At 41.2% G+C, this 17,418-nt stretch overlaps 1 protein-coding gene across 1 annotated transcript; it reads right to left on the bottom strand.

Moving 5' to 3' along the window:
* Positions 1-2,551: 2,551 nt before the first annotated feature.
* On the bottom strand, positions 2,552-15,723 carry LYVE1 (lymphatic vessel endothelial hyaluronan receptor 1). The gene is made up of 6 exons (XM_060157797.1): positions 15,335-15,723; positions 11,734-11,905; positions 11,485-11,624; positions 5,300-5,605; positions 4,531-4,609; positions 2,552-3,991 (listed from the first exon to the last, which is right to left on the bottom strand). The coding sequence occupies exons 1-6, from the start codon at positions 15,417-15,419 to the stop codon at positions 3,805-3,807; spliced, it is 969 nt and encodes a 322-aa protein (XP_060013780.1). The 5' UTR covers positions 15,420-15,723; the 3' UTR covers positions 2,552-3,804.
* Positions 15,724-17,418: the final 1,695 nt, after the last annotated feature.

Below are 17,418 nucleotides of genomic sequence, written 5' to 3'. Positions count from 1 at the left end.
CTCAGTATTATTAAAATGCTCTGAGCTCAAACCTGACCTTGCGTGTAGACTATTATAGGGTAAACAACTAAATTTTATTTACATTTAACTAGGAGATTGAACTGACAAATAATTGCTTTTCTTCCTGTTTGGAGACTTAAACGTTTTCTTTTTTAGTGTGTGAGTGACCCTCCTGTTCCTTAGGAAGAATTTATTTACTTGCATATTATTATTATTGTCTTTAGAAACCTGTTCTTCCCCAGAGCAACTGATTTTGCTTTGGGCACTAGGTAAAGGTCTAGAGAAGGGCAATAAAATGTAAAATTCTTTGGCTTGAAAGTCAATATGATTCAATTCTGTTCAAGCCAATGGACATTTAGAAACTCCCACTATATGCAAGCATGTGCTGGGTCTCAAGCCATCTGCTTTAATCCTGCTTTCTGCCCTTGGAAATCAGCTTGTCTTTACTGGACCCGCATTGGCATGCTAATATCTGACAGTTGGCCTGGACTTTATAAAAAGCATGCAATTTTACAAGGGACTTCTTCCCAACACAGAGTGCCTTTGTCCAAAGGAGTGGATCTGTAATGTTTGAGCCAGAGACACAGGCATAGAGAAGAGTCATTTCTGGGCAGGGAAATCCTTTGCACTACCTGCAAATATAATCACATGGCTGTCTACCTGCCTCGATTGAAGACTGGCTTTGGTAGGCTGCATTGTAGGTCTAACCTGGGATGGCCCCTCATATTCTTCCAATTTCTCTTTGTTCAATGGAGAGTAAAGAGAATCTGACTAGGAAGAAGGAAACTTCTAGAACAGGCTCTACTTCTAGCTGTCTGTGACACTGGGCTCCATTTTTTTTTAGCTAAGAAAAGAGAGCTTAGAGGAGCTTATCTTGGGTCCTTCTGAGCCTTACATTTTCTGATCATATGAGCTGGATCAGGTAAGTCTTTGCTGAGGTTGGTGTCTGCCTCAGGGAGGGAGCAGTTCTCAAAGATTTTTAGTGGTTCTCTTTTTCCCTTGTTATTGCAATGGCTTTGAAGAAAAATTCCCTGAAGTTGGGACAAGAGTCCTGAGTTGTCTTTCTTATTTTGCCTCTGTGGTTTTTGGCAAGTGACTGATTTCAACCTTGCATATTGGAATGGTTTACATCCCTACATTGTCATCTGCAAGGAAAGCCTGGTATTGTAGGGAAAGGAGTGTGGGCTCTGTGGTCATTCTGACCTGGGATTGAATCCTACCTTTATCACTTAACTAGACATGTGACCTCAGAAAAGTGACTTAACTCCTCTAAAAAGCCAACTTTCTAATTAATAAAAAATGACAGTAATAATCCTTCTCAAGGAAGATGTGGCAGTTAAACAGAACAACATGTGAAAATGACTGTCACTTAGTAGGTGCTCAATAAGTGATAGTTTCCTCCCTCCCTCCCCCCTTCCTTCCTTCCTTCCTTTTTTCCATAATGATGGAAGTTTTACATTTTCGTCAGTATTTTTGCAATTGACATTTGGTCTATCTAGCGATTACATGTGGCTAGGTAGGGTTCTTCTCTTTCCTCCTTTCTCCTCCTGAGTAGGGCATATTCTTGTCTAAATTAACAGAAGATGATAGTATCCTAGTATACGGTAGATGCTCACGGGTGGGAGACCTAGTGTGGAAGTTCTGATCGTTTTCCAGTTAGCAAACACAGAAGACCACTATTTAGGCTCTTTCCCTTTCTTCTTCACTCCCTGAGAACTGGTTGAGGCTGATAAAGCTTAAGGACTGACAAATCAGAGTTTTAAACTCATAGACCTCAGGGCCAGGTAGGTTGTAAATGAGTGGAATGGGCTGGGTGTGGGAAAAAAAGGCAATAGTACTATAAAATCTATAGGAAATGGCACCTTTACTTTGGTGTGAGGTTGCTATAGAGAGTGGTGAGGACTGTGGTGAGGTGGAGAAAGCATCTCCCATTTAAAGGGGTCAGCCACTGCTCAGTATTAGTAATTATGGCTATGAGGGAATATGGGTTCTTTAGTTCCAGATCTTGCCAGTTTTCAAGGGAACGGAAATACAAATATATGAAGTCTCTTGATGTTTAATTCTTGGCAATTAAGCCAAATTTTAATATTTGTGGGACAACCATAAAAGACTATGCCAACAGGTTATGGCCTCTGAGTTGAAAGGATCATGGAATTGTGGGGTTACTGGTGAGCGGAAGAAGATATTAGCAATCTCAGAGAGAAAGACTAGAGAGAGGGGGAGAGAAAGTTAGAGAAACAGGACAAAGGAGCTATCTGAATCTCCAGCTTCCTGTGAACTCTGGAACAGATTGGAATGTAGAACCTGAATCCAAAGTAAAGGACTAATTTGTGTGTGTATACTTGACCTACTTAAAATAAGACCATCTGAAGCAAGAAGAGCCTCACATAGTGATATATATACTCTTGGCTTTACAAATGTATTTCAGCTACCAAAATTGTCTCTCTTACTTTTGCAAACAACAGATCACTTCAATTTTGCATGAAAGGTATAATGCATCTATGTAAATAAGAGAGCAAAGGAATTTTCTAAATGCTTTTATTTTTTCAGCACAAATATTTCTGCACCTCTCAGACTCCTTTTGCTGGAAAAAGGAGAGCTAGTGATACATTTGGTAACGACATCTAAAAAATGTACTTTGGTGTATAGAGGTAATGATGTACTTTTTAGGTATGTTAATAATAAATTAAGGCTATAATTGTTGCCATAGTCACGAGAAAATAATGAGTAGATTAGTCTCAGCAAAAAAAAAAAATTGGTTTTGGAAGTGGAAAGCTGGGGATATCAATACTGAAAAAAATTAGCTTCATACATTCTACTATATGCAATTTTTTATTAATAATCTTCAATTATAGAATGTAATAACTTGCACAGTACCTGACATATAGTAGGCATTCAGCAAATGTTTATTAAATTTTACTGCTTTTTAACACAGTAATTTTATTCAGTAATAATTTCTATAACTTGATAAAAATAGAAATTTTTAAGAGATTTTTTTTTTGGGGGGTGAGAAAAGAATATACTTTCTTTTCCCTAGAAAGTATGTTCTTCTAGAGAAAATAGCAGCAGCAGGAGAGAGAGAAAAAAGTAAGTGTGTATAAATTCTAAAAAGTGATTCCAACTAGAATTATTCAGAGATGAACACTTTGACCCTGTCTGTATTTACAGTCCCTACTGACAAATGCTGTTAATATCCTCAGCCTTATCCTTTTTCTCTATTTATTTTGGTTTTACAGAGATTAGGTCTCAAGTCACAGGAATCTCCATGTCCTTCAGTTGCTAAACTTTTCCTTCCTTCTTTTTCTCTTGCCTGGCTCAGAAGGACATGCCAGATGGTATAAGTGTTTCCTTTCCAGAGCTGAAGAAAGGATCTGGGCTGTAGAGTCAATCAATAGACAAAGCCTTGATCTCAATGGTTTCTTGGCTCTCAGCTCACCTATTCTCAGGTAGCCTAAAGGCCTCTTGACAAACAGGTTCTGATTAGCTGTTTGAGGTCCAGGTGCTTTGCACAAGCTCCTTTCTCCCACTGGGATATTATTAGCACATAACCAGGCTAGAAAGGTTGTGGGAAGCTTTGGAGGTAGGAGGGTAGGAGCCAGAAAGGATTGCAATAAGGAAAAGGGAATTCCCTTTGGTGAACTCCAGAGTCCAAAGGTAGCCCTGAGCTGACTCTAGTTAGGGACCAAGGGTAGACTTGCTTGTTTGGTTCTTTGGACCTTTTATAGGCTCCCTATCTGGGACCAGGATGTGTATCAGGAAGGAAAACAACCTCAGGTGTGTCCTCTTATTTCTTTCAGCTTCCATCTAAACTTCAGCTTCCAGGCATCGCACTGTGGTTTTGGGTTGACTCTTGGGCTCCTCGGGTTTTTTATCCATTTTCTTTGATTCCTCATTAGGGTTGCTATCATCGGCCTTCTCCTCCTTCACTACTTTAGTTTCTATCATTTCCTTCTGCTGGTTCTTGTTTGTAAAAGGGAAGGCCTTCACATACCTGTAGGCATAAACACAAAATTAAAGTGAGAGACTTCTACGTACCACATAGAACAACAGATAATGTTTTGTGATGGCCCATATTGGCATAGTACATTGGGTACTTTTATTTCAGAGAGATGCTAACACATGCACCCTCAAATACTTTAACATCCCCACCTGGATGGATTCATTTAGATAGGACAGTAAGTTTGCAGGCGAAACTTTAGGCTGGCCTTAACACCCTCTCGTCAAAAACAAAGAATTGAAAACCAAATAAAGCATATCCGTTTTTCCCTAGATGTCAATCTTTTCTTTTTATTTCTTGATATTCAAAGGGACAGCCATTGACCTATATCTAAAGGCCGGATAACATGCAAGTGCTGAAATAAAGGAAAGGTTGGGTGGTAGGGAGGACAGGTGAGGTGAGGGAAAACATTTACAGTATAAGAGGATTACCATCTCCATCTGGACGAAGGAAATGTCGATAAAAACCCTGGATAAACACAAGATATGGATGTGACAAAGATGACGAGACTAACCATGTGCCAACAATCCCACCTTTTGATGTAGCAAACCGCGAGGCCAGCTGCAGCAGCAAAGAAGAGGAGTGCAAGCACCAGCAGGGTCGTGGGAACACCTGGGGGAGACAGAGACCGCGCCTTGTTCCTCCATGTAGACATTACTGTGCACCTCTCTTCTAATGACTCATCCTGACACGTGATGGAGACCACAGAGCAGAAGAGCCTTCTCTGTGACCACACAGGGGCCACTTATGGCGTTGGGCCCACATGAGCTTCTTTGCTTCCTGCCTATAGAATCCTTGGCCTTGCCTCATGCTCTCCCTACTCTATAAGTTGCAACATGACAGAGTCCATTTCCTCTCTGTGGCCTTGAGGTGACAAGTTTGGAGCAAATCAAGTGTAAGACCCTTTAAATAGGAAAACTAACTTGCTAATCATAGGCATTTAAGGTGTGTATATGTACTTTAAAAACTTCTGCATATGAATAGATAGTAATTTATTCTGAAAAGTCTTTGCGTTTTAAAAGTGAAGCTATTTTAGACTCATGATTTTTAGTTTAATCATTAAGGTTCTTTAGAGACCTCAAGTTCTAGGACTTTATGAAATTTGAATTTGCATTAAGCTTTTATTTGTATTTGTCAGGTCCTGAGTGCCCAATCTGGATACAGGCTAGTTTCTATATATTGTCTGCTACACACACACACACACACACACACACACACACACACACACACACACACACACACACACACACACACACACACACACTCAAACACATACACATAATGCAGACAGAAAGTTTTTACCTCCAAACCCAACAGGTTCATTCTTGAATGCCGCTTTATTTTCAATATACGATTCAGTTTCTGTAGATATGGTGCTCGTTTCCATAAAATCTTCCGTTATACAAATTAATTTTCTTTTCCGTGGAATAGAAGTGGAAGCCAGAGCAGGAGCCACAGTGGGTGTAATAGACTCAGGTCCATCAGTAGACAACGCTGAGTGTGTACTCTCACTGACAATCATTTCTGTTGTGTATGTTGCAGTTTCCGTGTTGAATATGGGATCATCGGTGGTGATAATTTCTGGAAAGCATGAGTTAACCCAGGTATCTGTCCGGGGAGGGAAAAGTGAAATAAGAAAGAAGTATTGCAATAGCCTCCTAATGGGTCTGCCTGTCTCTAGTCTTACTCTCCTCTGATCTCTTCTCTTTATACTGCAGCTGGAATGGTCTTACAAAAATGTAAAGATAATCATATCACTTCCTCCTTTAGAATCCTTCCCTGACTGCCTGTACTGCACAGCCTATAAGGCCTTCCATGATCTGGCCCCTGCTGACACGGCCAGCCTCACCTGATCGGTCTTTCTCTCGTTCCCCCGCCATGCTAGAATTCCTTCAGTTCTTTGACATGCTTTCTCTAACATCCAAAACTTTGACCTGAATGCTTTCTTCACTTGTAAGACTCTTTGCCCCTCTTTATTAACTCCTCCTTGTCCCTCAGGTCTCAGACTGAATATCTCTTTCTTAGGCAGACTTGAAGACCAGATTGGATCCCTAGACATACATTCTTGTACCTCCTTGTACTTCCCTTGTCATGATTCTCACTACACTGCTCCCCACTGGACTGTGAGCTCCCTGGAAGTAGGATTCCTGTCTGTCTTGGTCATCATGGTATGTGCAATGTGGCGGGCACATAGTACATGCTCAATACTTGATGTCTAAAGGAAGGAAGGAAAAGTGAAATGAAGAAAGGAGTCGATGGGGAGACCAAATATACACACATGACACCACTTGAGGACAGAGATCTACTAAAACCAGATTTCTCTGTGCTCATTAAAAAAAAAATTGTTTTTAAAGGAGGTGGGAGACCGGAGGGATGTAGGTTTGCTCTCCGATCTGTTGAATGCGGTAGAGAGGAAACTAATATTTGTTGAACATCTTGCTCTGAGTCAACCATGGCACTTCCTTAAACAATTTTATAAAACCCTCATTTATACAGGAAGAAACTGAAATTCAGAGAAATTGAATAACTTGCCTAAAATCACATAGCCAGTAAATGGCAGAGCCATGCAATATATTACAATATGCATTTGCATCTCTTTTAAATCTCTAGTTATTTGTGATAGTGGGTAGCATCAGCTGGAATGTTAGCCATGAAGAAGAAGTTATTCTATTATTTTTGAAAATTAAGTAAAAGTTACCAACCAAGGCCATGGTAAACATGATAAAACATTTTGACACCACATGCATTCAGTCAATATTTTATACTATTCATTTCATTTTGAAAAGACCTCTATTCAAATAGGCATCATCCTTGACCTCTGCCCTAGACTTTGGAAGGCAGCTATGCTCACCACTATACCACCAATGCCGCACTGGATTTTTAGCTACGTTTCCCGTTCTTAAGCAGGTGCTATATACTTCCTTCAAAAAAATGAACATTTTTTTTTAATATCAGGGGAAAAGTATACTGAACACCATATACTGTGCTGGGAACTGAGAATACAGAGACAAATAAGGGATGATTCCTGTTTCCAAGAGGACAGAAGTATTTTGATGAGGCTAGGGGGCGATAACTGGGAATTCACAGAGGAGATGGCATAAGCAGGATGTGGAGGGTTAATGCGCTCATTCAACAAATATTTATTGAGCTCCAACTCTGTGCCAGGTGCTGTGCTAGATGCTAGGGATGTGGTGCAAATAAGACCAAGTCCTTGCTCGTAAGGGCTTATGTGTTATTGGAAAGAAGGATAGAGATAATAATAAAAAAAAAAGCCAGAAATTTCAGAGGATGATAAATGTTGAGAAGATAATTAAACAGGATAAGGATCAAACTGGAAGGGCCAGGAATGGGGACAGATACTTTGGATAAGGTGATAAGAGTAAGTCTCTTTGGGGAGGTGATACTTAAGCTGAAACCTGAATGATGGAAAGTAGCAAGTCATTGAAGATCTAGGGCAAAAGCATTCCAAGTAAAGAGAACAGGAAGTTCAAGAGCCTGAATTTGAATAATCTCAGCATGTTTGATGACTAGAAGGCTGCTATGGCTGGAATAGAGCTCCAGGTCGTCTAGTATGGAAGAGGGAATAGGATATCCCAGTCAATAAGAACAGCGTGACCCAAGAATCCAGAAGTTTGAAAGTGTAGGTATGTCAGAAAATGACAAGGAGCACAATGTGGCTGGCGTGTAGGGTGTACGCATGATGGGGAGCAGGAAAAACTGCAAGTAGGAGATGAGACTGGGAAGATAGGTCGGAGCCAGTATATCAAGAGTCATAATTGCCATGGTAAAGAATTTGGAATTTATTCTGTAGGAGAAGGAATTTTCAACTGGGGGCAGCAGACCTTCCAACTGATATACAGAAGTTCTCATATGTGCCCAGTTTTATGTGCACAAGTCTTCATAGTTCACATCAGATTCTCTGATAGGAAGCCACCCAAGGCTGTGCAGAAGAGGAGGGACGTAATCATCAGAGGAGGTGTGTGGAGGATGAAATAGAGATGGGAGAAAGGGCAACTAGGAGCCAAGAAGGAGACTATTGCAATTGCACAGAAATGGGAGAACGCGGAACTGTCTGGAATTCTAAAACTTATATCTTAGAGATCTTCTAGAGAAAAGTGGTTCTCAACTCTGGCTGCAGGTTAGAATCATCTGGGGAACTTTAAAAAAATACTCATGTGAAGGACCCACCCTCGGCCTGGTATATTACTGACGTGTGGTCATCACCAGGTGACGTGGAAGTGGCAGGGCCCAAGGTTTAAATCCTGGCTCTGTCCCTTACTGACTGTTGCCACAGCATATCACCCTCTAAGCATCAGCTACTTCTCTTGGAAAGTGGAAGTGGTACACTTGTATCATTTCACTGAGGATTAATGAGACAGTAAATGTGTAGCAGAATCTATGGCATAATCTGTAATATCTGTAAGAATTAGTTTCCTTTGCCTCTCTGTTCATTAAGTGTAGCCAGGAAGGCCGCCGTGTGAGGGAGCAACGGCAATCTGATCCCGTGGTCCCTTACTGGTCGGGGGCACAATGTGTCTCACCTGGAAGCGTTAGGACCTGGCTCTCCTTCCCTCCAAACTACAAATATAATTTCTCTAGAATGTGCCGAATGCTTTGATAGATATTAAACACAGTGTGGTTGGTGTCCAAGAGGAAAGATAGGAGTCAGGGGTATAGAAAGGCTGCCTGAAGAAGACGGTACTTGAGACTTGAATAAAGAATACAAGTTAGCCAGGTGATGAAGAGGACAGGCATTGTGGCAGAGGGAACAACATGAAACAGGTGGTGCACGCCGAGCATTAGAAACACTTTGGTCTGATTCCCAAAGCTCACAAAGATAGCAGTAAGAAAGACAGGATAAGGTTTGGGGTCAGGTTTAGGGTTACTGGGATCCTCAGAGCTCACAAGATAGCAATAAAAAAGAAAGTTACAAAAACAAAGAAGCATAGGGTAAGTCTAGGTTAGTGTGACGATGAGGGCTAGGGTAACTCTGTTCCTCACAAAGATGGCAAACAGAAGCAGGTGAACCTGATTTATTTCAAAATGATAACATAACCACACAGGGTAGCAAATTTTCTCAAGTCACTTTTGTACACAATTCTCTGACAGTACATCCTTAGAGGGATGTCTTCTGAGGACTAAAAGAAATGCAAAGGAATTGCAAATTCCATTCAGTAGGTTTATTATTCCTAATAATGCTGTTTTTATAATTTTGAAATTATTGTAGGATAAGAAAATATATTATTTATTGGGAACAAGAATTTTCCATATAAGAGAAAAAACATGCAAGTATAGAACAAAGTAAACAAAGAAAAAACTTGAACTGTTGAGTTGGAAATATCAATGCAAATGCAATATATATATGTATATTTTTTCCTAGCTGCCCACTAAAAAGGACTGAGAAGCATTGAAAATGAGAGTAGTAATGAGAACAACTTGCATGCAGATCTTGGTTTCGAATCAACATTCTCTACTAAAAAGAACCAAGGCCCCTTGGAGAAATAAATGGCTGATTCCATGTGTGGGATAAAGAAAGTACAAAGTGAGCCTGGGACATGTTATCATGCCAGAAAGCAATGACTTGCTCAAATACTAATGGGATGAAAACAAAAGTCAACTAGAAGGGGCTCCCACTCGCCAAATTTCGGACAATTTGAGCATCATAAAGAATAATAATTGTAAAATTGATTATAACATATTGAACACAGAGTAAGTAAAATGCTACATGTCCATGGTAGTATAAAGGGGAGGGAGGACATGTGTGTGTGTGTGTGTGTGTGTGTATGTGTGTGAGAGAGAGAGAGAGAGATTCTTCTTTATCAAAGAATGCCAGCTAACAAATGTAGAAGGAAGAATAGATGTAGAAAATTATCATTTTGCAGTCCTGCATAGAATAATTGATTCCAGCTAGGATCATCAATGTCTGCTTGAACTATCAGGTAAAAGACGATTGGGGGGGGTCAGACTATTTACATGGTGCCAAAATGTCACACTATAGGTTACCTCCTCATTGCAAAGGGGAAAACACATCTGGTTCATTAGAGAGGTCTGGCAGTCACCGTCTTATTCAAATGATCAAAGTTAGCATGTAATAGGGGGACATACTTACATTAAGGGCCCTTTGTTGGGATATGATCTAAAGTACACAATATCATCTATCCAGTATTTTTGCCAAACCTAGTGAACATGAATCTACACCTAACTTTAAGTATATAGGAAGCGCAGGGAATGGAAATACAAGTGAAATGAAACCATGAGGAAGCATGCAAATCCAAGTCATCTCCCCTGACTCCTTTTCATTTAGTCCATAGGGCTGGGTGTCCTATCATTGCACTGACAGCTGGCAGGAAGGCCAGGAAGTTAAAAGGCCAGGCCATTTGACCGGCATGGACTAGCCGTCAGATGAGCAAGCATGCCAACCACCAATTCCGCAGTCAAAAGTAATAGGCGGCAGAGGCGAGGGGAGGAGGATGGTGAAAAAAATATGGGAAGAAGCTTATGTTCCAGTCTTCACTCGGCCTCTAGCTGACTGTAAGACTTTGAATAAGGCAAACCTCCATTCTGAGCTACAGTCGTTTCATCCATGAAGTGAGCGAAGTGGACGAAGTCTCTTTCACGGCCCTTCCTGGGCCAAGGCTCCCTGGTTCACAGAACCTCTTGGACCTCATGCTGCCTTTGGGCAACAGAACACTGCTGGTGCACTTTTATCTCTTGGATCTTAGAGAATGACCACTGACCCATCCGACCTTTAAAAGGTCAGATTTATGAGTATGTGTGAAGAGTAATAAATCAGACAGAGTTTCTTATGATAAAGTGAGAACAAGTGTTTAGTCAAAGAAAAACTTTCTGAGAAGTTACTTAGGTAAAGCACTTGGGCTAAGGCCTCCAAGGTCTCCCAAGAAGGTTAAAGGGATGACTGTGAGCAAATCAGTTCTATTTTCTAGCTTTAATTCCTTCCTTCTTAAAATGAAAATTGGGTCTTGTTCTTAAAAACATCTAATATAGCATCTGAATTTCCACTCCTGTAAAGGAATGTGAGATAAAGGAAAGAGTTAGATCTATGTGTGAATCTTCATAGTAAGGAGACCTTAGATGAATGTACTTATGTCCTCTGCAAAATAGGGATGATAAAGCATACCTCCTATGGAGATTGTCAAGGTTCAGCGAGATAACTTAGTACCTTGCTTTGTCCATAGTGGATGTTTCCCTCCCTTCGTCCTGGTTATCTTGTAGGATGAAGGCGGGGTGGGTAATGGAGCCTACAGGGATGCCCTCTCCCTATGTTGCCAATCTGTCATATTTTCTCTAACTTTTTTCTCTGAGAGGGACACCTCTACCCTGGTCAAAGAGGCAGTCTTGGGAGGATTCAGTGGCCATCACCATGATTGCTTCTGCTACTGCTCAGGGTTACTCTTCTCAGAATGGTTATAGAGCTATTGAAATCCAGACAAAACACGCCACGTGGAGAGGCTGCAGATCTGACTCACCAGATGAGTTGTGACAATAGGCCCTGTGCCGCTGGTTGAGTGAACTTCTCCAAATCAGGACGCCCACTCCGTTCTTCCCACACTTGGGGTTCTGGATAATCCGAGGGATGACCACGAACTGATTTTTAACCCATCCATAGCTGTAACAGAATACACATGACCTGAGTGGATGCATTGATCTCTGTTGCTGAACAAGAGCACAGAGCCAAAAGAGCTCCCACAGTGTTTGTGAATCCAGCTGTTTCTCACCTGCAGGTCTCAAAGCCAGATTTCCATGCTGCTTCAACCTGCTCTTTGCTGGCCAGAGTTAGTCCTACGAGCCTACAGGCCTCCTGGGCTTCTGTGAAATTCAGCTGCGGGTGTGTCCTTTTGTTCAGAAGAGTGACCCCCATGATTCTGCATGGTCCTGAGATGGAAAGCTCTGCAAAGGAATCACATAGGCCCTCAATGTACTGCTGTCCTTGCCCCTAGCCCTCAGGTTCTCCTTCCTAGTAGAGCATCATTGCCTCAACGCAGCAGCTGGGATTGAGGTTTAGAAATAATAGGACACAGACCAGACATTTTCCACCAGGACATCCTGCTGGGTTAGGAAGGTGCTTGCCCGGATCCATGCTGTACCTCTCACCAGGTCCGAGTCCATCGTCCCTCACTGCACTCGGGTTCCTTGTTCATTACGTGGAGGCTTTGGCTACCAGTTCCTGGGCTGCAGTCTAGGGGATGCAGCTTCTGCAAACCTTTATGGAGTCTATAAAATGAAGGGTCTGAGACTTTGAGAAAGATAGAATCCAGGGCTCTGGTTAACAGAATAGTGAACAATACTCCAATGTCTGTTGGGGACAGCACTATTTCTGAGATGGGCTGAAAAATGTTGCACTTGGTATAATAGAAAGTGAACCTTCTCTGACCATTGGGGGGCAGGCTTACTCAGAAGTTCCTAGAGGAGTCAGATAGTAAAACTTGCATGGCAGAGAAACTAAATAAAGGAAGTAGACTTTTAAAGTCAGACCTGGATTTGAGTCTAGCCTGTGTCGCTTGCTGGCTCTGTGGATTTAGGCTGGTTACTTCATCTCTTGGAGCCTCAGTTTCCATATTTAGAAAGTTGAAAGAATAACAGTATCTATTGTATAGGGTGGTGAAAGTTAAATGAGTTAATTCAAATAAAAATGCTTAGCATAGTGCCTGCCACATAGTAGGCACTCAATAAATCATAACATAGTATCATTATGTTACCTTCAAAGCACTTTGGTTTTAGTCTGCTAATGACTGATCTCCCTAGGGAAGCTGAGGCAGTTGCAGAGTTAAGATGTAAATAATATCTTACTCAAAATCTAACAAATCTGAGAATTCTTTTGATACCTTCTCTCTGGGTTCTGGGATTTATAGACCTGTATGAAATTGCAAAGTTGCATTGCATTTTGGTACTTTGTTCCAATTGGGCTTCATCCACAAAAGTCCATAAAAGGGCATTTCAATCTCCCACGTAATTGCTTGAACACAGATCTGTGCACTGTCAAATGCTTTGACCACTGTCTAAGGTGGTATTTAAATTTAAAGGAAGTTTCTTCTTGCAAACATGGAAGGAGCATTTCTAAGTCCCCCATGTGACCTTGCTGTGGAGCAGGGGGCTGGGGGGAGGGAAATGTATGGTATTTGTGGATAGCCTTGTTTGCTTCCAGACCCTGCTCTCACCAAAAGAGAGACCAGAGAGCCAACACCCAATATGAGCGTTTGTGACAGAACAGCCTCTTATGACTGTGTGCACTAACACTAATACCTACACCAACACTGATATTAATACTAATGTCAATGTTAATTCCAACTTCTATCACCTGTAGATGCCACTCTGTGCCAAACCCTGTCTCTTTTGACAGAAAATTGAGGTTCAGGGAGATTAAGTAACTTTCCTGAGCCCAAGGATATACAGCAACTAGGTGGCAGTTTGGGGGCACAAACCCGATTATGATTGATACTAAAACCTCAGTTCTTAACTAGGACGCTGTTCTGCTTCCCACTGTGCAATGTGGGGGGAAGATGAACACACACACAAACACACATATACACACACACACCACGAGAGCTGAACTCTCGGAATACACCATTTGTCCTGGAATTTGGCCCATTTCACTCATAAGCTTGTTTACGGCTGCTTCTTTGGGAATACCTGTAGAGAAGGTATATTAATTACACTGTAATGTGGTCTTGCTACTCTCATCATACATCATTTTTACTCTAAATATTATTGTTATGAGTAATGATAGACCTATTCTTGGCAATAGACCTAGCTTTGAATATGTCTTCTATTGTTAATTGGCTGTGGGACCTTGGGCAAGTTAGCATTCTCAGCTGTAAAAGGGGGATAGTTATATATTCTTTACAGAATTTTTGTCAGAATTTTAAAATTATATAACTTGTACCTAGTGGAGGCTGGGTCCACAGTAGACAGTCAACAAATATTCATAGATTTTATGCTTTCCCATTTAAGGGCAAAAACAGGGAGCTGGAATCCAAGTGATATTCGAGTAACCCCTTCCTCAAGCATTCTTAGGAAACAACAAGCATAGTAGAAACAGCATATACCTAGGAATCAGAGCTGAATTCAAACCCAAGCTTTATTATTTACTGCCCTCATGACATTAGGCAAGTTGCTTGGCCTCACTGAGCCTGTTCCTTCATCTATAAAGTGTCTTCTTAAGAAATATATATATATATTTCTTATATATATTTTATATACTATATATAGTACATAAAAATAGGCCCTCAAAAATACTAGCGCCCATCCTCATCCATCCACCTTCATCAACCACCTTTTCCCTAATCATGGCTCTGTATAACTTTCAATTTGTTTCCAAAATTTCAATTCCCTCAGGAAAATTTTGCCATTATTGAGGATGGTCCAAAGACTGTGCTGAGTCAATGTCAAAGAACAATTTCCATAATAGTTTGAGGATTAATGGCAGTATTTTGGGGGAAAAGTGAATAGTCTCCCCAGGGAGATGTCAAAGAGGGCCAAACTTATTTGAAAGTAACAGTTCTGGTATTTGAAAAAAAAAATCAACCATATTAACTCTAACCTCCCTCATAAAATGGAGTATGACAATATCGGAATCAACTCTGGATGCCTGTTCCGGACATATTTTATACCTCAGGGCATCTTCCAACAGAGGAACACATAATTTTCCTTTTAAAGTGCTCATATTTTCATTTGCCCAGAGCTGCAATGAGTGATTTGTGGTTACAATTTTGTTTTGCCTACAGTGCAGAATGAGGTTACCATTTAGGCAGCTCCAAAGCCCAGGAATCATTTCAAGTCATTCCTTTGGTAGGGAGCTGATGACTAATTTTCAAACCTACATTTTCACAGATTTTTTTCAGTTAATTTGCTATTTACTGCATATTAAAAACATAAGCATTCCATGATAGTATAGTAAAATTAAAAATAATGATACTGACACTTCCAAAAATATAAAACAGGCCAATATTCTGTGAAAGTTAACCATTTTCCCCAGGCTAGGTGATTGCTTAAAATTTTTCACAATCACGCTTTGCTTCTTCCATGAAACACTTTTTAAAACAAGTGATTTCTCCTCAATGTTTTGTTTCAAAATATTCTCATTAAAAATATCCCATAACCAAAAATAAAAGTCAAGATAACATAAAGGTAAATGAGAATCACTTTGGTGAAGTTGACAACACGGTGAAAACATTTCTGGCAGAGCAATACTACCAATGAGATCTTCTGTCGACACTGAGTGCCATCCCACCCCAGAAATTCAGTCAAGAACTTAGTAGTCTTAGGACAATCTGCAAGATCTTGCCTTGCCTCAGGTTGGCAATCTGGTAAGAAACCTACCTTCTGTGCGGAGAGAGCCTTGGACCAGGAGCCTCGTGGTCCAGATGGAGGCAAGAAGCAACACCAGGCTGAAGTACTTGGCCATTGCGCCAGCCCCTTCAGAGCCAGAGGAGCACCTCAGATGGGCACCAGCAGTATCAGAGGCAGACGATCACCAGTCTGGATGGAGACTTCTGGAAGTAAGTGGGGGCCCACACGGCTCCACTTCATAACTGAGACATCCGGATTTCCCTGCTTTCAAGCTTCTGACTTGTCAAGGTCACTAGGGGAAATGAGTGACGTCCCTTGAATGCCCAGGCTGTACTTTGTGGATGGCTTTCTGGAAAATTTAGCTAATGCTGACTCAGAAAACACACAAACGAGGAAGGCAGATAGCACAGGGTGAACTGCTGAAGGTTTCCCCAATTCCCATATTCCCTGCCACCACCTCCCTCCCCCACCAGCTCGGGTCTTACAGGTTCGTTGTTGACCGTGGAGCCCGCTCATTTATATACTCTTAGGAATGCCTCTGTCTCTAAAGGAAACTGAGCATGGATTGTGCTGCCTTTCCTCCCACTATCAGTGGGTTTTTTTTTTTTTATTTCCGACTGCATATCCTTGTGATCTGTGGGGGAATGAGGCTGAGGCTCATGAAAATGAATGATTATTTAAATACCAAGGACAGAGTCCTCATGCTTCCCTTCAGGATTTCTTTATATGTTTGAAATTTCTAGCCCGCTACAGGTGATTCCTGCTTCAAAGAAACCAGACACTTTAAAATTCATGCAAAACATGACTAGGGGGCCAATTTACAAAATCAGTCATTTAATACTTTACAATAGTGGTCACCACAGGAGTCCTTTATATAATAACTCTCTCTTTGATAACTTCTCATATTCTGGTAAGTGAAAATTCAGTTTAGACTTCCTCTTTTTTGTTTGATGAATGTGAGATTTATCTGCACTGTGCACAAGCCGTCTGCACTCTCTGTTTCCCCTGCTAGAGTTTCAGTGGTTTATCTTCCATGGCAATTATGGAATTCTGGCTTGAGAGTAATGCCTTGGGCAAAGGGTTATTAGTTTTCTCCAAAAGGAATGTCATTTATAGGAATAGTGTATGGATAACTAGTTCTTTCCCATACAAAAGTTATTGGTCATAAAGTTAGATATTGGTGTGGAAGACAGCAATAATGAGAGGAGAATCTGCTCTGCACAAACATAGAGAGCTTCTAAGGGACCAGGGGAATATCCCTTAAATAGCTGTAGCTTAGACCTCACTACTTGGATGAGCACAAGACCTAGGCTACGGGGACCTCAGAAATATACATGACTCCTCTATCACCATGGAGCCAGAGAGACAGGAAGGCAGCAATTGTGCTCTCTTCGTCATTATCCTTAAAGCTAGCGTCACACCTGAAAGACAGTTAGCCTTCAAGCATTTGATAAAGTATTACAAAAAGGAAGAAGGAAGGAAGACAGGAAGGGACAAAAAGAACCAGAAAGGGTCTCTCTACTGAAAGTCAACCACACCATGTAACATGACAGGAGTGATGTCTCACGTTTAAAAGTTCCAGGGATTGGGGTAGGGGGTACATCTTGAGGGGAGGCATTTTAGAAATGTTGCCAACCACAGTTACCTACCTTTGATTAGATCATGATTCTGCTTTCTAGGAGAAACTCTCACGTCCCATGTCCACCTTCATTGGATAGAATCTTCCTTGGCCACATTTGTGGTGGGAATTAGGGAGTACGGGCTCCTTGGGGGTAGCACAGCTTGTACAATCTGCTTTTTGCTGATATAAGCTTAGGATCCCAAAAGTTGTTTTCTAACTTAACAATCAAAGGAGTTTTTAGTCCTGGCTTGTATCTCTGTACAATAAATACAATTCCCTCACAAACTTAGGTTTCTGATCTATTTGCTTCCATTTGATTCCATGTACAATAATCACACCCCAAATCCTTTCCCAGTCACAATTCTCAAGATGTATTTCTTTTCCTCAGCCCTATGCTTCCTCCTCTCTAATTCAGTGGTGGCTACCCTGCGTTCATTAGAAACCACAGATGAAAGGGCCATATTCTTAATCTGGCCTTTACCATAGGGCTGCT

The sequence above is a fragment of the Lagenorhynchus albirostris genome, chromosome 9, assembly GCF_949774975.1.
Source record: "Lagenorhynchus albirostris chromosome 9, mLagAlb1.1, whole genome shotgun sequence".
Taxonomy (NCBI): domain Eukaryota; kingdom Metazoa; phylum Chordata; class Mammalia; order Artiodactyla; family Delphinidae; genus Lagenorhynchus; species Lagenorhynchus albirostris.
Note: the sequence above shows the minus strand (reverse complement) of the source record. Positions and strands in the feature narration are given on the sequence as shown.